This window comes from Myripristis murdjan, chromosome 14 (assembly GCF_902150065.1).
Source record: "Myripristis murdjan chromosome 14, fMyrMur1.1, whole genome shotgun sequence".
NCBI classification, from domain to species: Eukaryota; Metazoa; Chordata; class Actinopteri; order Holocentriformes; family Holocentridae; genus Myripristis; species Myripristis murdjan.
In genome coordinates this window covers 33,759,377-33,779,097 of record NC_043993.1, presented here as the reverse complement: position 1 = coordinate 33,779,097, position 19,721 = coordinate 33,759,377, and the positions used below count along the sequence as shown (strand labels likewise).

At 42.6% G+C, this 19,721-nt stretch overlaps 1 protein-coding gene across 1 annotated transcript in view; it reads right to left on the bottom strand.

Moving 5' to 3' along the window:
- Window positions 1-14,179, bottom strand: part of cadm1a (cell adhesion molecule 1a) — a 521,404-nt gene extending 507,225 nt beyond the window's left edge. The window contains exon 1 of the mRNA XM_030068792.1: window positions 13,915-14,179. Coding sequence (XP_029924652.1) covers window positions 13,915-13,987 — 73 coding nt within the window. The 5' untranslated portion in view covers window positions 13,988-14,179. The remainder of the gene's footprint in view (window positions 1-13,914) is intronic.
- Window positions 14,180-19,721: the final 5,542 nt, after the last annotated feature.

The window sequence follows — 19,721 nt, the reverse complement described above, 5'->3', positions numbered from 1 at the left end:
AGGATGTCTCTGGAGATTCTCTGGAGAATACCATTTCTGATGGATATGCTGAGTTTTGTTTTGATATGCATCAAATCTGGTCAAATATGGACTCAATAAACACTGTTAGGACCTTTATTATGTTAGGATACCAAATATATCTTATTTTCTGTCATGTATGTGTTCCAAATATGACCTTATGTCATGTCTGGAAATATCCAAGTTCAATATTTTCCAAGAAAACTGAGTGTATCTATGGCATATCTGTATGTGCTGGTATCTATCTGGTCCCATACTGGAGTTTGATATGATCCAAACATGAAATCTCTGACTGTCATATCAGGAGAGTATCACTATGGATATATTGGAATACTTGGGTGACGATTCTTGGGGCAGTGCAAATTAATCATTTATCAAATTGTTTATTCTCAAACTGATTATTAAAAAAGTACAAATAGAAAGCCCTGAAGGCTAAAATACAGGCTATAGGACGAAGTTCCAACAAAAAGCTGCTGTAGTCTGTAGACCATTACACAAAATCAAATGCCAAGAGCCAACAGGTAAGCATTTAACTGTTGGCCTCCTCTTACTCACTTTCAATGTGACTCATTTTAAAGAAACAGCCAAAAGAAAAAGCCTATGTTTTTTTTTTATGTTTTATGCAAAGTGATGTCAAATAAACTCACTGTCCTTATACAATAATTGCTGCCCTGATATTCTATAACATGGATGATGCATCACGGCGTTGTCCTCCTGATGCACCATGGACCCAAGCTGCACTGTGCCTGTAATGCAAGGATGCTGAGATCTGATTATCCATAAGATAAATCAGAAATGTGCACTAGTTATGGTTACACCATCTACCTTGCTCTCAGCAGTTATGTGAGAATTATCTCATAATTAAAAAAAAAAAAAAAGAACATCTGGGCATTACATTTTTCTTATAAGGTAGTATAAGTTCAGTCTCAGTACTTCTATTGTCTGGGTTCCATTTTGAGCCTGGGGTTTCAGATGTTACATTTATCCTGCTTCTCTCAACATTTAATGGATTGCATTTGCTTTTCTGCAGATCTTTGCTCTGCGTACCTGCATTGAACCATTTTGAAACAACAATGAGCTAGCAATGTTTAATAAAACTGTTTAAAAAAAATAAATAAAAAAAAAATCAAGGTTATGGATTCATGAAATAATGAGTGGTGGTCAGGTTTGAGTTTCACATTTTGTCCCGGCTGGCGGGCTGGGTCAGATTCGGACCTAATTTACTAAGACACGGTCGTGATTAGGTTCAAAATACCAGGACTGAACCAAGCTCGAGCTGTGAATAGTTAATAGAAAATTTTTATTGACAGTATCACTTCAAAGTTTGTACTGTAAGCCATTAGGTATCGATCATTACTCTCACATAACAGGTTATTTCTTTTCATCTGCTAATGAAGCCGTCTTTATGTGGGTGTTAGATCAAATAACTCTCGGACAGTGGTTGCGTCCAACTAGCGTCCAAAGATAGACGTAATTAAAATGTGTGGCTTATGTACTGAATTTATATGTATAAAACAGAAGTAACACAAGCAGCAATAGAAAAGCATTGAGAACAGAACAGAGAAGGAAAACAACTGAATATTAGAGGACTCAGATGAATGGAGGACAGCAGCAGTCACAGCCAGAAGAAAGAAAGAAAGAAAGAAAGAAGGTGTCAAATACGTCATTGAATTCTCTAAGATGCAAACAACAGTGAACAAGGAGTACAAAAATATGTGCAGAAAACTAGATTATCTCAACTTTGAGGCTTTTTTTTTTTTTTTAACTGAACTGATGTAAAGTTGAGTGCTATGATGCAACAACGTTTTAAGATGAAATCAGTACTTTCAGTGAACTTGCATTCTCGGAAACCGACATAACTGTGATTCCAGGGATTCCTGATGTAAGGCTTTTGGGTTTCAAGGGCCGTAACGGAGCGAGACAGGTGAGGCAACAGACCTGGGAGGGACTGAGGGTAAACTGTTGAATCAACACGAGAATAATTTATGTTGCAGCCTGCTGTGAAGATCACATGGATTTTGTTTAGCAAAAAAAAAAAAAAAAAATACTAAGGAAGGGTAAACAGAATGTTGTCTTTCTAGGGTTTTTCCAACCAGAAAATACGCCACAGCGAAGACTTTTTTATTTTCAACGGCCCCTGTGCAGGAAAGATTCACTTTGCGACTTGAGACGAGGACACAGGGACTCAGATGGGGCGACACGGCGTGGCTTTGTCTGCCGTTTGTGCGGAAAACATCAATCGAGGCAGAGTTACAACACTTGAGACAATGGGCAGGAACCGAGCACAATGGGGAGAGCTGATCCACTTCCATGGGAGACGGCGTAACAGCCTGAAGGGCTCATCGGGGCCACATTCGCCGAAATGTAATACAAGCTGGAGTGCGATGCAAAATGGAAGCTGGGAGAGCACAGATCACTCAAGCCTGCTGGGCATCATCCATGTCTGATGCATATATGTATCCTATTCGGACGGGCACTGATTTCCCCACTGACGATCACAACAGAACCACATTTACATTGTTTTTTTTTTTTTTGGTTGTGTTTTTCAGGCACATAAAACATCATGCGGCTCTTTGTGCATTGACTGTTGGAGCTTGGCATTGTATCTATGAATATAGGCAAAACATGCCTGCTTATAATGTCCGACGTCTTCCGCCTGTCTTTTTCAAAAGCGCAGTGAGACGACAGAGGCCTCACACTGTGAAGAAAGGGGCAATGAAAAGCTGCGTGTGTTCTGTTGTGATCCAAACGCCAGGAATGGATGAAATGTCTTGCCAAGGCTGATGATAGTTTTTGAGCGAGTTCAGATTAGACTCGTGCATCGAGCACACATATTGGGGCTTTGTATTCCCCCCTTTTCCTGCAGGCACAATGTGTTCTGGTGTCTTTGAATGTACATGTGCGGCGCCTTGAGAACCCACTCAATCCCCTTGACATTTTATTTCGTCACGGCCTCGGTTCAGATGAGGATATCTGGTCAACGACGTGTATGAAATGTTTTTGCATTTTGCGTTTCATTTTGAAGAAATACGCAAAAACAAAAACACCATCTTTATATTCAATGTCGATTTTTTGTATTTTGTCTATTCTGTCTGTATCACCAAATGCAGATAAAATAAAATAAAATGAAGGTTCCTCTACAACATGGAGCTTTCCTCTTATTCCTCTCCATAACCTCAAGCAATCATGATGCTATACCTATCTAGCTGTTTAAACTGCACACCTTGCACACTTGGACATTATTGAATTAACCACTTATTTATTTATTAGTAGTACTTACTGCAGGCCTTTCAAAGCGTCTTTTTTCTGATGTCTTTTATTTTGTATTTTGAATTTGTGGATACTGCTGGAAGATGTGAATTTCCCTCGGGATGAATAAAGTATCTATCTATCTATCTATCTAGCTGCATTTACAGTATTAAACTCATCGTTTTCTTAATTAAAGAGATGCTCAAATGTGCTGCACATTTCTGACGCATGTGTGTGTGTGTGTGTGTGTGTATGCAACTCTGCACATATGGACTTTGGTCAGCAGCAGGTCCACATGAGTCAAAGACCCGGCACTGGGACAGCGCTGGCAGGGCTCGTCCTTGTTTGCAGAGCTCGACATCTAAAGGATAATGATTTTTGCTTTTTCTGGATCTGGATGTTGACCCCAGACGCACGTTTTTCTCCAGGCAGGCCAATTTCTGACGGGGCATATTTGCGTTTTAAGTCAACAGTGCGTGTTGATAACATCTGCACACTGTTAGACTGGTTCTGATATTCACGGTGACTGAAATTTAACCACCTTTGAAACCGTCCCCCCCAAATCTTTCGTCAGGAATCTGCATTTATATTAGAATGCCATTCTTAAATTGAAACTCTGTAATTCTGTCCATCAAAACTGCCCAGCAGGAATTAAAGGGCCGTAAATTAGACTTTTTTTTTTTCATATATTACATATCGATATCAACAGTGGACTTGGCAGTGCAAACACTTTACTCACATTTGCTCTTCAATATTTCAGAGTGAGAAACATCAAAAACAAAACACCTGTGCAAGTAGAGATTTCACATTCTAACCTTTACGCACTGAAAAAAAAAATTGATTGGTGATGACACACATTTTAAATAATTTGTTAGGAAAACGTGTTGTAGGCCTAATTCAGGTCAACGCAGAGAGGTGATGTCAACAAGGAGGGAAATGTGGGGCGAGCGGCTGGGGCGGCCAGTCAAGAGGACAAGTGGGTTGACATTAGCTGCTGTCAACTCGGCTGCAACCGGTGCAAAAACAAGTGGGGAAAGGAAATGTTCAATAAGGTAAAGAACAAAAAGTGTAAGTTAACATGGACAATCTAATGGCTGCCAACTCTTCTTCTGTGAGGGGAACTCCCATTTCAGGAAAGACACTTTTTGACCAGCGAGAAACTGGTTCTTTTCTGGTTTGCAAACCTAATTTTTAACCATTCTGAGCATTTTGACCCAAAAATAAATTGGATCCGAACACAGAAAGCTGGCTCCCAGCTGAAAAATTAGTAGGATTTGAAGTGGGAACCATGATGGCGACACAATTAGGTGTGTTATCCAACGGGGGGAAGATGGAAATGTGAGTAGGTCTAATGCTTTCAATTTGGACATCTGCTGAATTTCAGGAAAAGATGTAAGGGAGTACAAGAAAAAGTCAATTGTATCTCGAAATTGCCGAGCCTGGGACCAGATTATCAACAAGTTAAAAATTTTGTGGGAGTACAGAGACTAGGGAGCTAGAAAAAAAGTGGATTGGATAATATGTGGCGGTATTCTGAACTCCTTGGACGGTGTGCTGGGTTACAGACAGGCAAACCAGCAGAATTCAGCCACACACCACTGGAGTCAGCGGCCAGCCACCTGGCAACACCTCCGTCACAGTGGTTCCACTCCAAACTGGTGCAAAGGGGTCGCTAGAAGCACCTCAGTACCAAGAACACCCAGCAGAACCAGTTTAAGAACCAGAACCGATGCGGTTAAACATCTCAAGGAAACACAGAGAGCGCTGTGACGAAAGACAAGCAACCACCGGTGTCAGCTGGAAGGAGACAATCGGTGTTATCGGTCACACACACACACACACACACACACACACACACACACACACACACACACACACACAGCTGCAAAGGGCAATAGTGACTCAGTATTTAAGCACATTTACAAATGCCAAATGACTGTTCATTGTTTATTAATAAATCCTGTCACTTTTAATTTGTAAATGCACCCCCTAAAATTTCCCTCTGTGTGGCTAAATGTTTACACCGGGGGCGCGAGTGTCCTCATGAAACAACGTCAAGCCGCCGGCTCCTCCCTGACCAGCAGCCACACACACACTGCCTGCAAGACGTTTGACTTCCTTTGCACATTTTGTGTAGTCGTTTAATTGTTCATTTTACATTTTTGGGGGGGGAATTAATTCTTTGTTTAAGGGCTTATGAGCTGCAAATCCAGGAAGGCCTTGATTATTCTGAGTTTCAGTGGAGAGCTTTAGTGTCCTGTGATGGTCTGGATGCTGTTTCGAGAATAAAATTCTGAGGTAAAACTATTCCTACGTATAACTTTTTAGGGTTGCACAATGTTGGAAAAAGCTGTCACTGACAGGTTTTAGGCTATGTTGTTTGTTTTTTTTTAGATATTGATACAGATCAGATACATGCAGGTTGTTATTCACCTACAGATACACAACTTTCATCATTTGGGTCCTTTAAAAGTCTGTCCTCTTCTGACAAAACAACCCTCCTACTTAATAAACTTTACAAATGGACTTATGTGTCGCAGTTGTGTTGTTGACATGTAATCTACCATTTCAACACACGGATGTTAAATCTGCGTGGTGAAAGATAAACAGGCTCCTAGCGCTGTATCCTGAATGCGCCCGTATGCCGGAAACATGCACGTGCAGATAGATCTGGATACTGCAAGTTTTGCATGAGTGTTAAGCATTTCTTACATAAGGGACGGTATGTTTTTTGCTTCTAACCCGCACCTTTCCTGTCTATCTCTACTGTGACTGTCAAATCAAGCAGAAATGCCAAAAAAATAATAATTATCTTTAAAAAAAAAAACAACCACAGTTAGCCGATGCTGATTTTCAGGCTGTGGTCAGAGTCTAGCAGGGCTTTGGTTGTTTGGTTGTCGTCTTCCTCAGAGCACACGGCGATCTGATCGCTGCACGTGCAGAGCCTGTGTGCCACTCGCAGCAAGAACCATTAAATCTGACTAAATTATGTAACATCAAACCATCTTTTCTGGTTGAGTAAGTGTGGAAAAAGAGAACCTTGTGAGTGTTTTCTTTTGTATCAAGTCACTAGAACCAACACTTCGATACCAAGTCGATGTCAAAAGTCCAAAAATACGACAGTACCTGTTTTTCTAAGGCGCAGCAGCTACCCGTTGTATGATTTAGCCTTCAGCAGACCTGACCGAGGCAGTATCCATATGATGTGCACTTAGACCTTTTCACCGTGGCTCGTCCAAAAGAAACACGGCAAGAGTCGAGTATGGAAAGACTCTGCGTTTGAGGTGGATGCTCAGGGTCTGCAAAACTTAAAGTCTCCAGTTAAAATAGCTGTTTCTTTTTCTAATTATGCATAAGCCTACTTATTATGTCCATGTTTTTCCTCATGTCTCTGCTGGAGACTGCAGTTGAAATGAAATGCAATCTAAAAAAAAGTTGTTATTTAAGCACAGTGGACTTCTTGTTTGAAGGCTTAAATACGTGAATATTGAACAGATTTTAATAAAGGAGTGTATGTTGAAGGAAATGGGATTCTTCTTATTTTTTTTGCCGCGGTATCAAAGCGGGTATCGAGAGTCGAGGAAATTCACTGGTACAGGGATCGAGTGCTGAATTTCTGGCCTGCAGAGTTTGAGTCGCACATGCACACATCACAAAGGTCAAATGGTATATCACAGGCATTTTAAATGAAAATGGACAAATTTAAAGATGTTGAATGTTGCCGCAAAACTGTTGGCAGCCTCAGTCGAGGAGTCTGAGCTCAGTATCAGGCGACCAAACACACATCAGTCCACGCCGGCTGTTGCCACGGCGCCGTACAGCAACCACGACTTGTGGAATGTGCATTTTGCCGGTGACAGCATAAAATACTGTGTCTCCATATCACACTTTAGAAATGACTCAGCATTCATAATTCTGTCAAACTCAGCGTTCCCTTGAATCCCCCCGTCGCTGCATTGAAAAGACACCTGCTCATCGTCTCCCAGCATGCAACGTGGCACAGTGGAGAGAAATCAACACTTTCAGACATACAATTACGCATTTAAATGATGCGGCGTGCAGAATAGTCAAAACCTATCGACGTTTTAGGAAATAAATAAATGCATTAATAACACGTTCTGGTCATTTGTGCGATGATAAATCATTACCTCAATATTTTAATAGGAAAATGAAGGTGTGACCTGATTTTCCCATCAAAAATTAGCTTGTTGAAGCAGCAGAAGTTGCAGTATTCAGCAGGGGGGGAAAAAGATATGATGTAGGAACACGAGCAGAATATAAAGTTGGCAGGGAAAAAGAAAAGAATAAGAGAATTAAGAATTACAATAAATGCTTTTACGCCTACACGAATTGGGGAGTAGATTCAAATAAATAACTGAATAGCTGAAAGTACCACTGAGCACATTGGAGCCAGTAATGTAAAGTTTCAGAGGTCTGAAATAGTGGCAAACGTGCCGGGGGGAGGACGCAGGTGCATTCTGCCCTCACCCACCGTGAGGAGGGCAGTGAGGGAGGCCGAGAGGCGGCCAAGGAGCACAGTTTGAGAAGAACTGCACAGTTTAGTGAAATCTGGGGGTCATGGAGTTCCTAAATCAGCTGTCAGACTCCACCTCCGTGTCGGCAAGCTCTTTGGAGGGCTGGCACAAAACAAGCCCTGACTCAAAGCAACACGTAGACTGAAGTGGCCTAACTTGGCCAAACAGTGTTTAGTTCCAAGTAGAAGTGAAATCGTGTGCTGAGGCAACAAGGGACGGCTGCAAGAAAGGAAAAGGACCAGATATCCAGTATGAAATATAACGAAATATAAGTACCAGGATATTAACCCTGTAAAGCCTGAACTATGAAAGAATTGGCAGAAAATTCCAATTTTTTGAAATTGAACCCTTTATTTAGTCCTATAACAAAATATATATATTAAAAAAAATTCAAAAAATATGTTATTACACGTCCTTTCTGGTGTATGATATATGATATGTACTTGAAGTGCCAATGGTATAGTCCAGAATGAACAGGGGAAGTGTTCAAAGGTATACAACAGTATTTTGGTCAAGTCTTGATTATGTGTAATGATAATGTGTATCATATATGATGCAAATGGCTTTATAGGGTTAAAAGGAACATGACAGTGATTTTTAATGTTTAGGGTACTAAAGATTTCATACAATCAACAAACAATCAAAATCCCCTCGATTTTTAAATTTGAATTCATGGTTGAAACAGCCGCCTGATGATGCTCTAGCTCTGCGGATAACAATGTCGACATTCAGAAACCACAGAATAATGATAATTGGCTGTGGAAAACAAATGTTTCCCCGGGGACTATTTTCTGAAGGAGCCCAATTTGAAGTCCTGAAAACACAACAGTGCTGCTGCCTTTAGGAAAATGAACGTGGCGGACTTTATGACGGTGATGGAACACCATTATGAGACGGTTTGAAGTCTCTCAAAGTCTATTTTCATATCGTAGTGGAATGAATGGAAACCAACGGCTGGATAAAAGGGAGGAAAGATGATATCAGAGTTCTGCTTGCTTTAGGGAAAGATCAGCCAAAACATGGGAGTTTGTGCATGTGGTGGATATTAGGCTAAACATGCAAAATCACTGGTGTGGTTTAAGCCCTTTAAACCCCAACCTGGCTGCCTCTGCCAGGAGGATGAGCCTGGACCGTATTTCAACAAAGCAACAACATCAAACATACATTAAAAATCAACACAGAGGCGGCTGCGGGGGCCACGGCGGTCATCCCATCGCCTGACCTGAACCCTGCTGAAAACCTGCAGGCTGAATCGAAGTCGCAGTCCACAAACACCGACTGGGGAAAATCAAGGATCTTAAAATCTTCCACAGAGTTGATTCAAGATCCCTCCAAAAAGGAAAACACTCGGCGCTGTTATCCACTGCATGAGCACCAAATATTAATCACAGGGGTGGCCATAATTATGAAATCTATGTTTTGCAGGGGGAAGAAAGCTGACTGTATGAGATGTTGTGTGGATTAAGTGGTGAGCAAATGTGTGACGTATGGCGTGCTGTACCTAAGCACATGTAATTAAGTATATTAGTGTAGCATGGGTACATAGAAATCCATATGGTGGCCCAACACCCTGAGCACAGTTTAAGTCTAAGCCTGTGTACAGTAGGAGTCTTGCAAAATGGCAGATTGTTGCCCCACCCCGTCCACCCGCCCACCACCACCGCCACCTCTCTCCTGGGAATTGGGATGGGGGGGGGGGGGTGCTTACTTGACATCCCATCAGTTGGCGGTTCGCTAACAAGTAGGCCATGAGCCTTTTTTCTGTCTTTGATTACACTAAGTGCACAGAGGCCAGATGCGACCCAGCCCCATCATCTGCTGGCTTGCCTACACAGCCTCTGTTGACGGAGCGAGAAAGAGGCAGCAGAGGAAGAGGAGAAGGAGGGAGGGAGGGGTCGCCGTGTCCCCTCCCTCCAAAAATAAAGCCATTGTTCTTCATTACTGCCAGTGGGGCGGTGGTGTGTGTGTGTGTGAAAGGGAGGAGGGGGGGGCAAAGAGGAGAGCGGCAAATGTTCATGTCCATTTCCACACCTGTTTTCCATCACCGAGGCCATTACCGACTTGACTTAGAGCCAAGTCCAATTTTCTAATACTGATTTTTTAAACTAATGATTTATTTTGTGCAAACATAGAGGCGGACGAACTGAACAAATACGGTGAAGTGTGCCAGTTCCACTTCTGTGCACTCCTGTCCATGGCCCGGAAGAAGCGATCGTTATTTCCCGGCATGAAAACAGGCGACTGTACCTTCAGCATGCCCACCGATATCTGATCACGCCTGGGCTAATATCTGGGATATCTGATGGATCGTGATATTAATGAGCCTGGGTTGTGCAGTTGAGAAAAAAGTTCAATAAACGGTATCTTTGAAAGCTGAAATTTACACAGCAGATAAGCTCAGTTGATGGTTTTATAAACCAGAACATGGAATGAGTGTGACAGCAGAATAAACTGAACATCCACTCACATTATCAGCGACATTATCAGCGTTGGAGAAGTCAGGGGTCGGAGCCAGCGAGCCCTGACGGCCGATAAGAGTGATGTCGGAGAATTGCTAGTTTTTTTTTTGGTTTTTTTTTTCTGAAAATTTTCCAATGTTATGGCTTCATGGGTGAGAAAACAAATTACACATATTTCTGAGATCATGAGCGTATCAAGCGCACACTATGGAAAAATGTCTTGCATTTATAAAATCAGCGATCCACCCACTACACCTGCTATTATGAACATTTCTCATGGCATGCTGTGAGCTATTCAGACCCATAATGTCCAAGATTGCATGTAAAAATATGAATGTCTTAAGCCACATGAAATCCATTTTCCCTATTGCTGGGTGTAAATTATTTCTTCTACATCACACAAACCTCACATTCAACATATTTCTCCACGTTAGGACAAGATTTATAGCAACAAATGTGTTATTTCGAATGCAGATGCCCTTTTGCATCTGCAGATGGCGCTAGAGAGAAGGTCGTGAGGTCACCAAAACTGCCAGGTTTCACCGTCTGAGCAACTCGAACGCTGTCACCAAATGTCAAGGCGATCCATCGGGTACAATTTGAGTGATGCCACTCTGGACCCGAGTGCTGACAGATTTACCGACGTGTTTTTTCCAGTTTTGTCTCCGTCTTTGGTGCTAAGAGCTCGTTGCTTCTGCACTGCACTCGCCAGACATCGCCTGTCAATAAAACAGCACTTTGACATCTTCCTCCTTGGATCTTCTGTTGATCAGATTTGAGTTTCTGTAGGTGGCACTCTTCTTTTTTTTTTTTTCTTTCTCAGTCCTCTCAGCCACGGTGGCCAGAGCCGCTCATGCTAACGACCCAGCTTCTCTTCTGTTTATTCCAAACAGAAAGCAAAGACGACACACAACTCCTCCTGTGCACTGGAGGATTATTACCGGGGAGCTGCTGCCAGACAGTGTTTATAACAGCAAACGCTTTCATGAACTGAATATAGCTGGAAGAACATTTGCAATCAGAAGCCGAGAGTAGCTACCATTTTGTCCTATTCTGTCAGGATTGTAAAATGAAAATCAATCCTTTAAGAAAAGTAGCCTTTCTGTTTGTTTGTTGTTGTTTTTTTTAGTTTACAGGTGAACTGTGCCATCATACTTCAATGGTATTCAATAGCCAACCTATTTTCACAAGATAAATGTTATCTCGACTTCTGCTTGATCCACTCCGAGCCCTTTGAAAACATGAGTGATGGCGATGTAATGCAGTGGACTGTGAATGCTTTGTGATGAATCAATTTCATTTGGAGCACTTGTGTGATTCGGTGACGGCGCGATGCGAACGTGTGCCAAAATGCAACTTATGCTGAGGGTTAAATAAATGAATGCAGCCTTCATTTGGCCCCGGCCACGCTGCAATTCTTGCCCTCGCGGCAGCAACTTCATTTATTTATGTCGAAAAAAACATCCTGCAAGGCTTAGCACAATGTGGGCTTACAGTGTGTGCTGGAGGTAAATAATTGATATGCTTTGTGCAAGTGCGCCCTGGCTTTGTTTGAAATCAGCGTTGCCACTGCCGTAAAGGTAAACCAGCATCACCCACTGTGCCAAGAACAGCACGGTCCCGGTTTAGTTTGCTGGGCTCCAGTTTAACTTACATGTAGCATGAAAAAACACGATGATCACTGTGCATCCGTTTGGATTAAGCCTGGCGGATAATCCACAATGTGACAAGCCTGAAATCTCTCTCCCTGTCATTCTCGCCATAAGAGGCACAATGTCAGCATTTTGTACAAAAAAAAAAAATGTTGATAGCCCTGGAGAGAGTACAGCTCAGTAAGTTTACAATAAATCGTAACAGAACTGACTCATCAATGGATTAAAACACACTCTGAGGCGACACAGGGAAGAGAAATTGCTGCGTCCCTGCATGTGCTGTTGACATCCATGCAAAGGATGCAAAGCCATAGTTTAAACAGTTGTTATATAATGACCTAGCCTATATGAAGGGGGTTCAAGCCTGCCACTGTCTGTGCGTGGTTGCTGGAGGGAAGGAGGGAAAGAAGGAGGGGAGGGGGGGGTTACAGCTCCGATTACTATTAACAGAGAGGGATGCTATTAACCAATTTTATTCAATCTTAAACCACATCTATGCGGGAGGATGCAGAGCTGCACCCCTTTGAGCGTTTCGTGACTAGGCGCAGGCTGAACAGGAGAGCTCACTTTATATGATAACATGCAGCAGCCTGTAAATAAACGTGGGTGCATGCTACGCAGTCCGCCAAGTCACGCATATGACACACAGTGGCAACACCATCACCCATCCCTCACCCTAAAGCGTGAAAATACAAGTCGCATTTCTGTTTTCTTTTCCTCTTTTTTTTTTGACCCAAACCATCTCCACCTCCATCTCCATCTCCATCCTTTCCTTTATCCACATCTCTGAAATCGTCTGGCACCATCCACTGCGCCCGCGTATACCTCCCAGTGTCCCCCATGCGTGGTGCTGCTACTGCAACTCCAGACCCCGATAACGTACCGCTCTCCTATGGAGCGAACGTCACCCCCCAAACTCCATTCTTAACCCAGGCACATGAACGCTTTTTGCGCTCGTTTCCAAGCGCACACGCACGATGGACCGCAATTGAAAACAGTGCACGGTTGAACAACACCCGCTCTTCGATTCGGCGCACATTCAAAACACCGAGCAGCGCCTATTTCAGTGAAAATTCAACTTTTACAACTGGGCTGCCTGTTGTTCCGAGGAGCTTCTCCCAACGAAAAACATCGTGAGAAGGGGGTGGGCAGCGCCGCGAACGCATTGAACTGAATGGGATTTGACTGCGATAAACTACTGCTTGGTGTATTATCGATCAACCGAACCGATCGGCGTGCCGTAAGGATCCGTAAAAACGTCCCAAGTTGGGTTCTTTTGCGCGTCATTTCACGATAAGCGGGTGAACGTGAAATTGCCGGAGTTTACAACGGAGTTTGTCGTGGCGCTCTGCCTCTTACAATAGAGAACGGCACGTAACAAGAGCTGCTGCAAATCCCACTTCTACACACCGCTGTTTCCACTGAGCTACAGCAAAACAGCCTATTCAATCCGTGCTATAAAGTCACCAGGCTTAGGAAAAAAAAAAAATCAGGGAGGCAAATGGCCAGATAACAAAACATTCATAAAAGGGGTTTCAAATGAATTCCGCTGCCTATATAACTCCGTGACAAAGGGGGGAGAAAGAGGCTATTTGTTTTATTGGAACGGCAGTATAATTTACGTTTATGAGAGTTGCCAGCTGTGTAACGGGAAAGCGGGTTGTAATGGTGAGCTGACCAAAGTGATTTCTTGAGACACAACACACCAACAGCTCCAGCGGCTGTTTGGACACAAAGCAAACACGCGTTTTATACTCATTTTTTCCCCCCACCGGACTTATGCTACATTGTAACTTTACGGGCAGTTAAGGTTTTTTTTTTTTGTCTTTCCTCACTTGCTCAACAACATCATTCATCCAGATACTCCGCCGGGCATGTCCAAAAGAAGGTTGCCCCTGAAACGCTGATAAAAATTAAACACTTCCACGACTGTATCCACGGGAATCTGAGGAGAAAAGTCAGTGCTCCCCCCGGTAAAAAATATCATAAGCAAAGCCCTACCTTTGTGAAGAGCCGCTGGAAACATGAATAAAAAGAGAATAGTAGCGAGAGAGCCGTTGCCAGTGATCGCCATGTTGGACACCTGCTTCAGTATGGGAGAGAGAGGCTGCTTCACCTATAGCTACTGACGGGATCCGGCTAATGAGATGCATGCAAGGGAGGGTGCACTTTACTACACTCCCGTAATTCGCAGTTTTGCTCCAATTCAGTAAATCTAACCAGCACGTTTCGGGCTCTCGCAACTCTTTGAATTGACTTCACGGCCGATGCGAACCAACTCACGGTCAGGCTAGCTCCTTGCAATGCGTTTTTTTGATTTCACTGTGTTTTGTAGTAGCTTGTGGGGGCGTCATTGCAAAAACAGTAAATGGTCTTTTTTTTTTTTTTTTTTTTTTTTTTTTTTTTTTTTTTAAATGTTATGTTTATATGCGTGCCTATGTGTGATTACGGCGCATATTTCATGTTTAGTACCACTTTAGCAGCGTGTGTTTAACTACGTCTAAGTAATAGATACTGTAATTAACAGCTGTTAATGTATCAGTAGGCAGCATTTACATAATCTATTATATGCCCCATATTTCCTGCTTTTACAGTGCACCGAACATGCCTTCAGATTATAGCCCGCCTGTGTTGAGCCTATGTGCTGCGTGTTTAATATACTCCCTATACTTGCAGTTATATCCTATTACTTTTGTTGCTATTCTGTGTCCTGTGCGTCTGTCATAATTTGTGCTGATATTTAGTAACTTGATTTTGACCGATTTCATGTCCAAACCACAACATGTGTTCAGTGCATTATCCTTGTCAGGGTGGAAAAGCTTCTGAAATAGCATTTAGGTCATGGGGGGATATATTAATTCATTCTGTTAGGTGGGGTTTTCTGCATTTTTATTTTTTTTTTTATAATAGAAATGGCAGGTTATGCAAGGAGGGCAGGAATGGAGGGAAAAAAAGAAAAAAGCAAACAAAGCTGCAAGGGATGCAGGGCTCAACATCTGATAGCATGCATTTAAAGTCTGTAATTACACAGTCTGGATTTTTAATGGAGTGATCATTAACATTGTTAGGTAGTTTAAGATGCATGTGTTTGGAAAATATGAACATTTGTTTAGGACCCAAATAACATCTGATTGCATGTATTTAAAGTTTGAAAATAGACAATCTGGGTTTTTAATTGCAAAAGTGTAAACACTGTTAGGTCGTTTCAAATACACGTGTTTAGGAAATGTGAACCTTTGTTTAGCCCGTGTAACACAGCCGGGGTGGAAGTTGTAAACTGTCAACACGTTCTTCCCTTAGTTGCACATGTAACATCTGAATACAAAAATGGAGTTGTGTTCTCCCTCTGTCAGCTTAATCTCCCATGAAAAATTAATGAGGACAATGACTAGCTGATAAATGATTGTTAATAACGAGCCAGTATTGGTTTGATACATCATCAAAACCAATATAACAATATAACACTGGATATTTCTGCAAACTAATCAGGTTTATCAGTTCAGAAATTCAGCATCAACCATCCTTTTTAAGAAGCCCTGGTTTTCATGCTTTCAGTCAAGATGAGTTTTCTTGTGATGCAGTCTCAAACAATTTATTTCCTTTTGTCTTTGTCACTTTTTTATGAATTTTGTGCCACAAAATAGTTGCATTTGTGGGAAGATACAGTATGTAGCTGTATACACGGAGAAAAATGAAGGTGCCAAATGGAACCCAGAATGGTGCCAAGTGAAGACCCTTTCAGATCATGGTTCTTCAAAGAAGCATCTTCCTAAATGGTTCAAAAGAAGAAGAAGAAAAAAAAAACAGTTCTTTGTGGAGGTAGCAATGGTTGCTTCAAAGACAGAGCAGAAAAGGTACATGAAAATGACAGTTTAGTCTTAGTTTATTCTTATTTCTTAAAAGAAAAAAGGTTTCCAGTGGAAGTGAAAGTAGTCCCTTCAAAGTGGCGCTTTAGGAGAACCATTCCTGATTCCACAAAGAACCTCGGAAGAACCATGCTTCCTCAAAGAATCCCCAGAAGTGCTTCAAAGACACATCAATACCATTTCTTTTAGGAACTTTCTGTTTGTTTGTTTGCTTGTTTGTTGTTAGTTCAAACAACTTTAACAAGCAAACAAACAGACAAATAAAATCTAAAGTAGTTCTTGGTGGAGCCAATTGAAGAACCCTTCTAAAAATGTTTTCTTCTTCGTTTTCTTTTCCCAAATGATGAACCATCGTGTGGTTCTTCATGGAACCACTCAGTCTTTTAAAGAGCCATTTTAGCCCAATTATTTCTCTGTGGCTGGCCAGAGCTAAAATTGAATAGAAAGTAAAACCACTGCCTGTGTGAAGACAAAAAATATTTCCATCAAACTGCATAAAATCAAGTTCCAAATGTTGTCTGCATGTGTGCATGTCGGCATACAATAAAGTAATGGAGGCAAAAAAAATTAAAAGTAGCATATGCACCTTTGATGAATGTTACAAATTTGGGCCTAGGCATTTTGCAAACTGACTGGTGAATGCCCTTTAAACCCAACTATTTCTCATGGCAAGCTGGTTTTCCATTGCAATTTGCTTGTGTCCTTGCACACACTATGACATAATAGTTGCAGTTACACTTACATAACACATTTCACTGATGTTCTTATCCAGATGGAATTACTGTGGGAACAGTAGCAACAGGAGAATAGGCTTACAGTATAGTCCCTGAGCACCAACATTACAAACAATCAAAATAAAGCAGTGCAAAGGTCAGGGTCTTTATCTCACACCCACATGGCAGCGTTACAAAACTGGAAGTGAGCATTTCCAGTGTCCACAAGATAAATCAAAGGCACATGTACATAAATTGCTTAGACACTAATAAATAGCCTACATTCAGACATACATTCTGCTTAAGAGTTTTGTTTGAAATGGAGTGGTTGATTTTTTTTGTATCTTTCAGTTCTCATTTTGTTTTTCTGAAGTGATTTTTCTGTTTTGCCGGTTGGATCCTCGGGTTCTGGTGGGGGGTAACCAGTGTCAGAGGGAGGAATTTAGAAGGTCACGGGCCAAATCCCTTCACAGTGTGCTTTTTGTCTCTTGGAAGGTGGGTAGTGATTGGTTTTGGAGTGCATCCTGGTAACTAGAATATGCCCTGCCGATGATAATCTGGCAGGTGTGTGTCTGAGCACGCTCTATCAGATGTGACAGAGCCCGTGTCAGGTTACCATGCCACGCTGGGCAGGCGTACACCGGTGTAACACCAGCATAGCCAGTATACGGTGCATTGTTGCCAGGCCTGAGGTGATCACCCCAGACTGTCTCAACCTCCTCAGAAGTGTGGTGCCCCCTGTGAGCTCTGCCCAGCTGGAATGGCAGCCCTGCCACTGTACACTCTGCCTGCAATTGTAGAGAAAGCTGCACAACCGGGGCATAAGGGCAAGCCTGACACCTACAGACTGCTGACAAATTAAAGGAAAAATCCAACATAAAGTGTCTCAGTAAGGTGTGGGGTCGCCGCCAGCCACCAGAACAGCTTCAGTGCGCTTTAACATAGACTCTCCAAGTTTCTGGAAATGTGCTGGTGGGATGGAGCTCCATTCTCCTAAAATATCACGTACATAGAGAAGGGTTATTATAGTTGAGCTGCAGTGCATGACAAAGCCCCACTATAATATCATTACAAAGACTAATGCACATTTGAGAGTTGAGTGGCTCTGGTCTACAGAGATATGGGAAAAAACTGATGCGGTCAGATGAGTCATCCTTCACCATATCCTGGACAAGCGGGTGAGTGCATGTGTGGTGTCCACCAAAAGAACAGTGCAGGCCTTGAATGCTGGACCCCTAGAGTGATGGGGGTCTGCTAGCTCTGTTATGCGGTGGGGGGGGGGGTTTCCACTTGTCCCCTGAGACAGAAGGCTCACTGCAAATCAATGCAAAGTTATTGTGAGTCATCACCTTTATTCTGTGATGACACATTTCTGATCCTGATGGGAGCGGTCTCTTCCAGGATGACAACGCCATGAGGGCTTGCTGAACGCTCACGAGGATGGAAATGGTGCAAATTATGATGCTGTGGCCTTCACCGTCACAACATCTCAACCCAGTGAACCACCTATGGGAGATTCTGGAGCGACGTGTTAGCCAGCGCTCTCCACCACCGTCATCAAAACACCAAATGATGGAATATCTTCTCAGAGTAGTTCCCAGTAGAGCTCCAGAGACATGGAGAAGCTATGACAATGAGCAATGAGGCTCTTTGGCATAAGTGGCTCATGGTGGCCTCACATCTCTTAATTTTTCACCTGTCTGTAACTGTAGAGCTAGTCCTGTGACCATACAAACGAAATGTAAGAGTTAGAACTGGGGAAAGAAATGGAATAACAGAGAAAGATTTAAAAAAAAAAAACTTTTTTCATGACATCATTAAGAGACAATGGAATTATCAAAGCCTCAGTCATTTTCTGTGCTCTGATCACATTAATTATGTCTGACGGTGGTAATGTGGTAATCCTGCCCTTGTTGTTGAATTAGTTTCTGGTGTGTGACTGGCTTCTGCTGCTATACAAACCTTACTTCAGTCAGGAAGAAGCTAATTTGAGTGAACAAAATGAGAGACTTGGTTGAATAAAATGAAACAGTTGTTGGTGATGGAAAGATATTGGCTCCCATGGATGGCTGACTCACTGACTACCCTTCGATTAAAGGGAGAAAACGGGGCTTTAGGATTCCCCATTTCCCCATGGAGCCTCGACATTGGAGAGTAAGGGGCGCACAAATGAACCAGAGCTCAAAGAACGACAAAAGCAAAAAATGAAAGATGTACACTGTGTGGACAAAAGTATTGGGCCACCTCCACATTCCATCTACAGGAGCTTTTATGACATCCCATTCTAACCACATGCATTAATATGGAGGCCATGGCAGAGCCCAGAAAAACCAGCCCATAGCGTTATCCCTCCTCCAGCAAACTGCACAGTCGGCACAATGCGGTCAGGCAGGGAACGTTCTCCTGGCGTTCCCCAAACCCAGACTCGTCCATCAGACGCTCAGTTTCTGTGCTGATGTTGATGCCAGAGGAGGTTTGGAGCTCTGCAGTTACTGAGGAAGCAGAGCGTCGGCCACTTCCACGCACTATGCCTGGTGCTGCCCCCTGGTGGCCGAGTCGCTGTGGTTCCTAAACGCTTCCACTTTGCAATAATCCCACTTCCAGCTGATGGTGGAATATCTAGGAGGGAAGAAGCTTCACCAGCTGACTTGTTGCAGCGGTGGCTTCCTGTTCCATCACTATTCCAGCAGCACGCTGGAACTCAGTGAGCTCTTTAGAACAAGACGTTCTTTCACTGATGTTGGTAAAGGCAGACTGCATGGCTGCTGCTGGAGGTTATACACCTGTGGCAACGGGACTGAATGAAACACCTGTATTAAATAATTGAGGGTTGTGGCCCAATACTTTTGTCCATATAGTCTCTAAAGGGCGGCAACTAGGCGATAGAGAGCATTCATGTTACCTCATCAACGGTGTAAGTTACCCCCAAGTGACAGCGGTAACGTTCAGCTTTAGTGCAGCGAAATCAGAAAAAACACAGTTGAGTTGATGTGCAATTGATTGTACAAATAGATTCATCTAGAAATGAAAGATATCTTTTTACAGACTTCCAAATGAAAATAGATCAAAACGGGCCACTGCAATTTCCTGCATATAAATGTCAGGAAACCCACACATTTATGTCCATGAACCACTAACTCTTTGATTAGTTGTAAGGATCATTGTCAATTGTCGATCCCCATTAATTTAAGGAGATAAAAGTTTCTTTAAAGCTGGGTTTTGTGGCTTT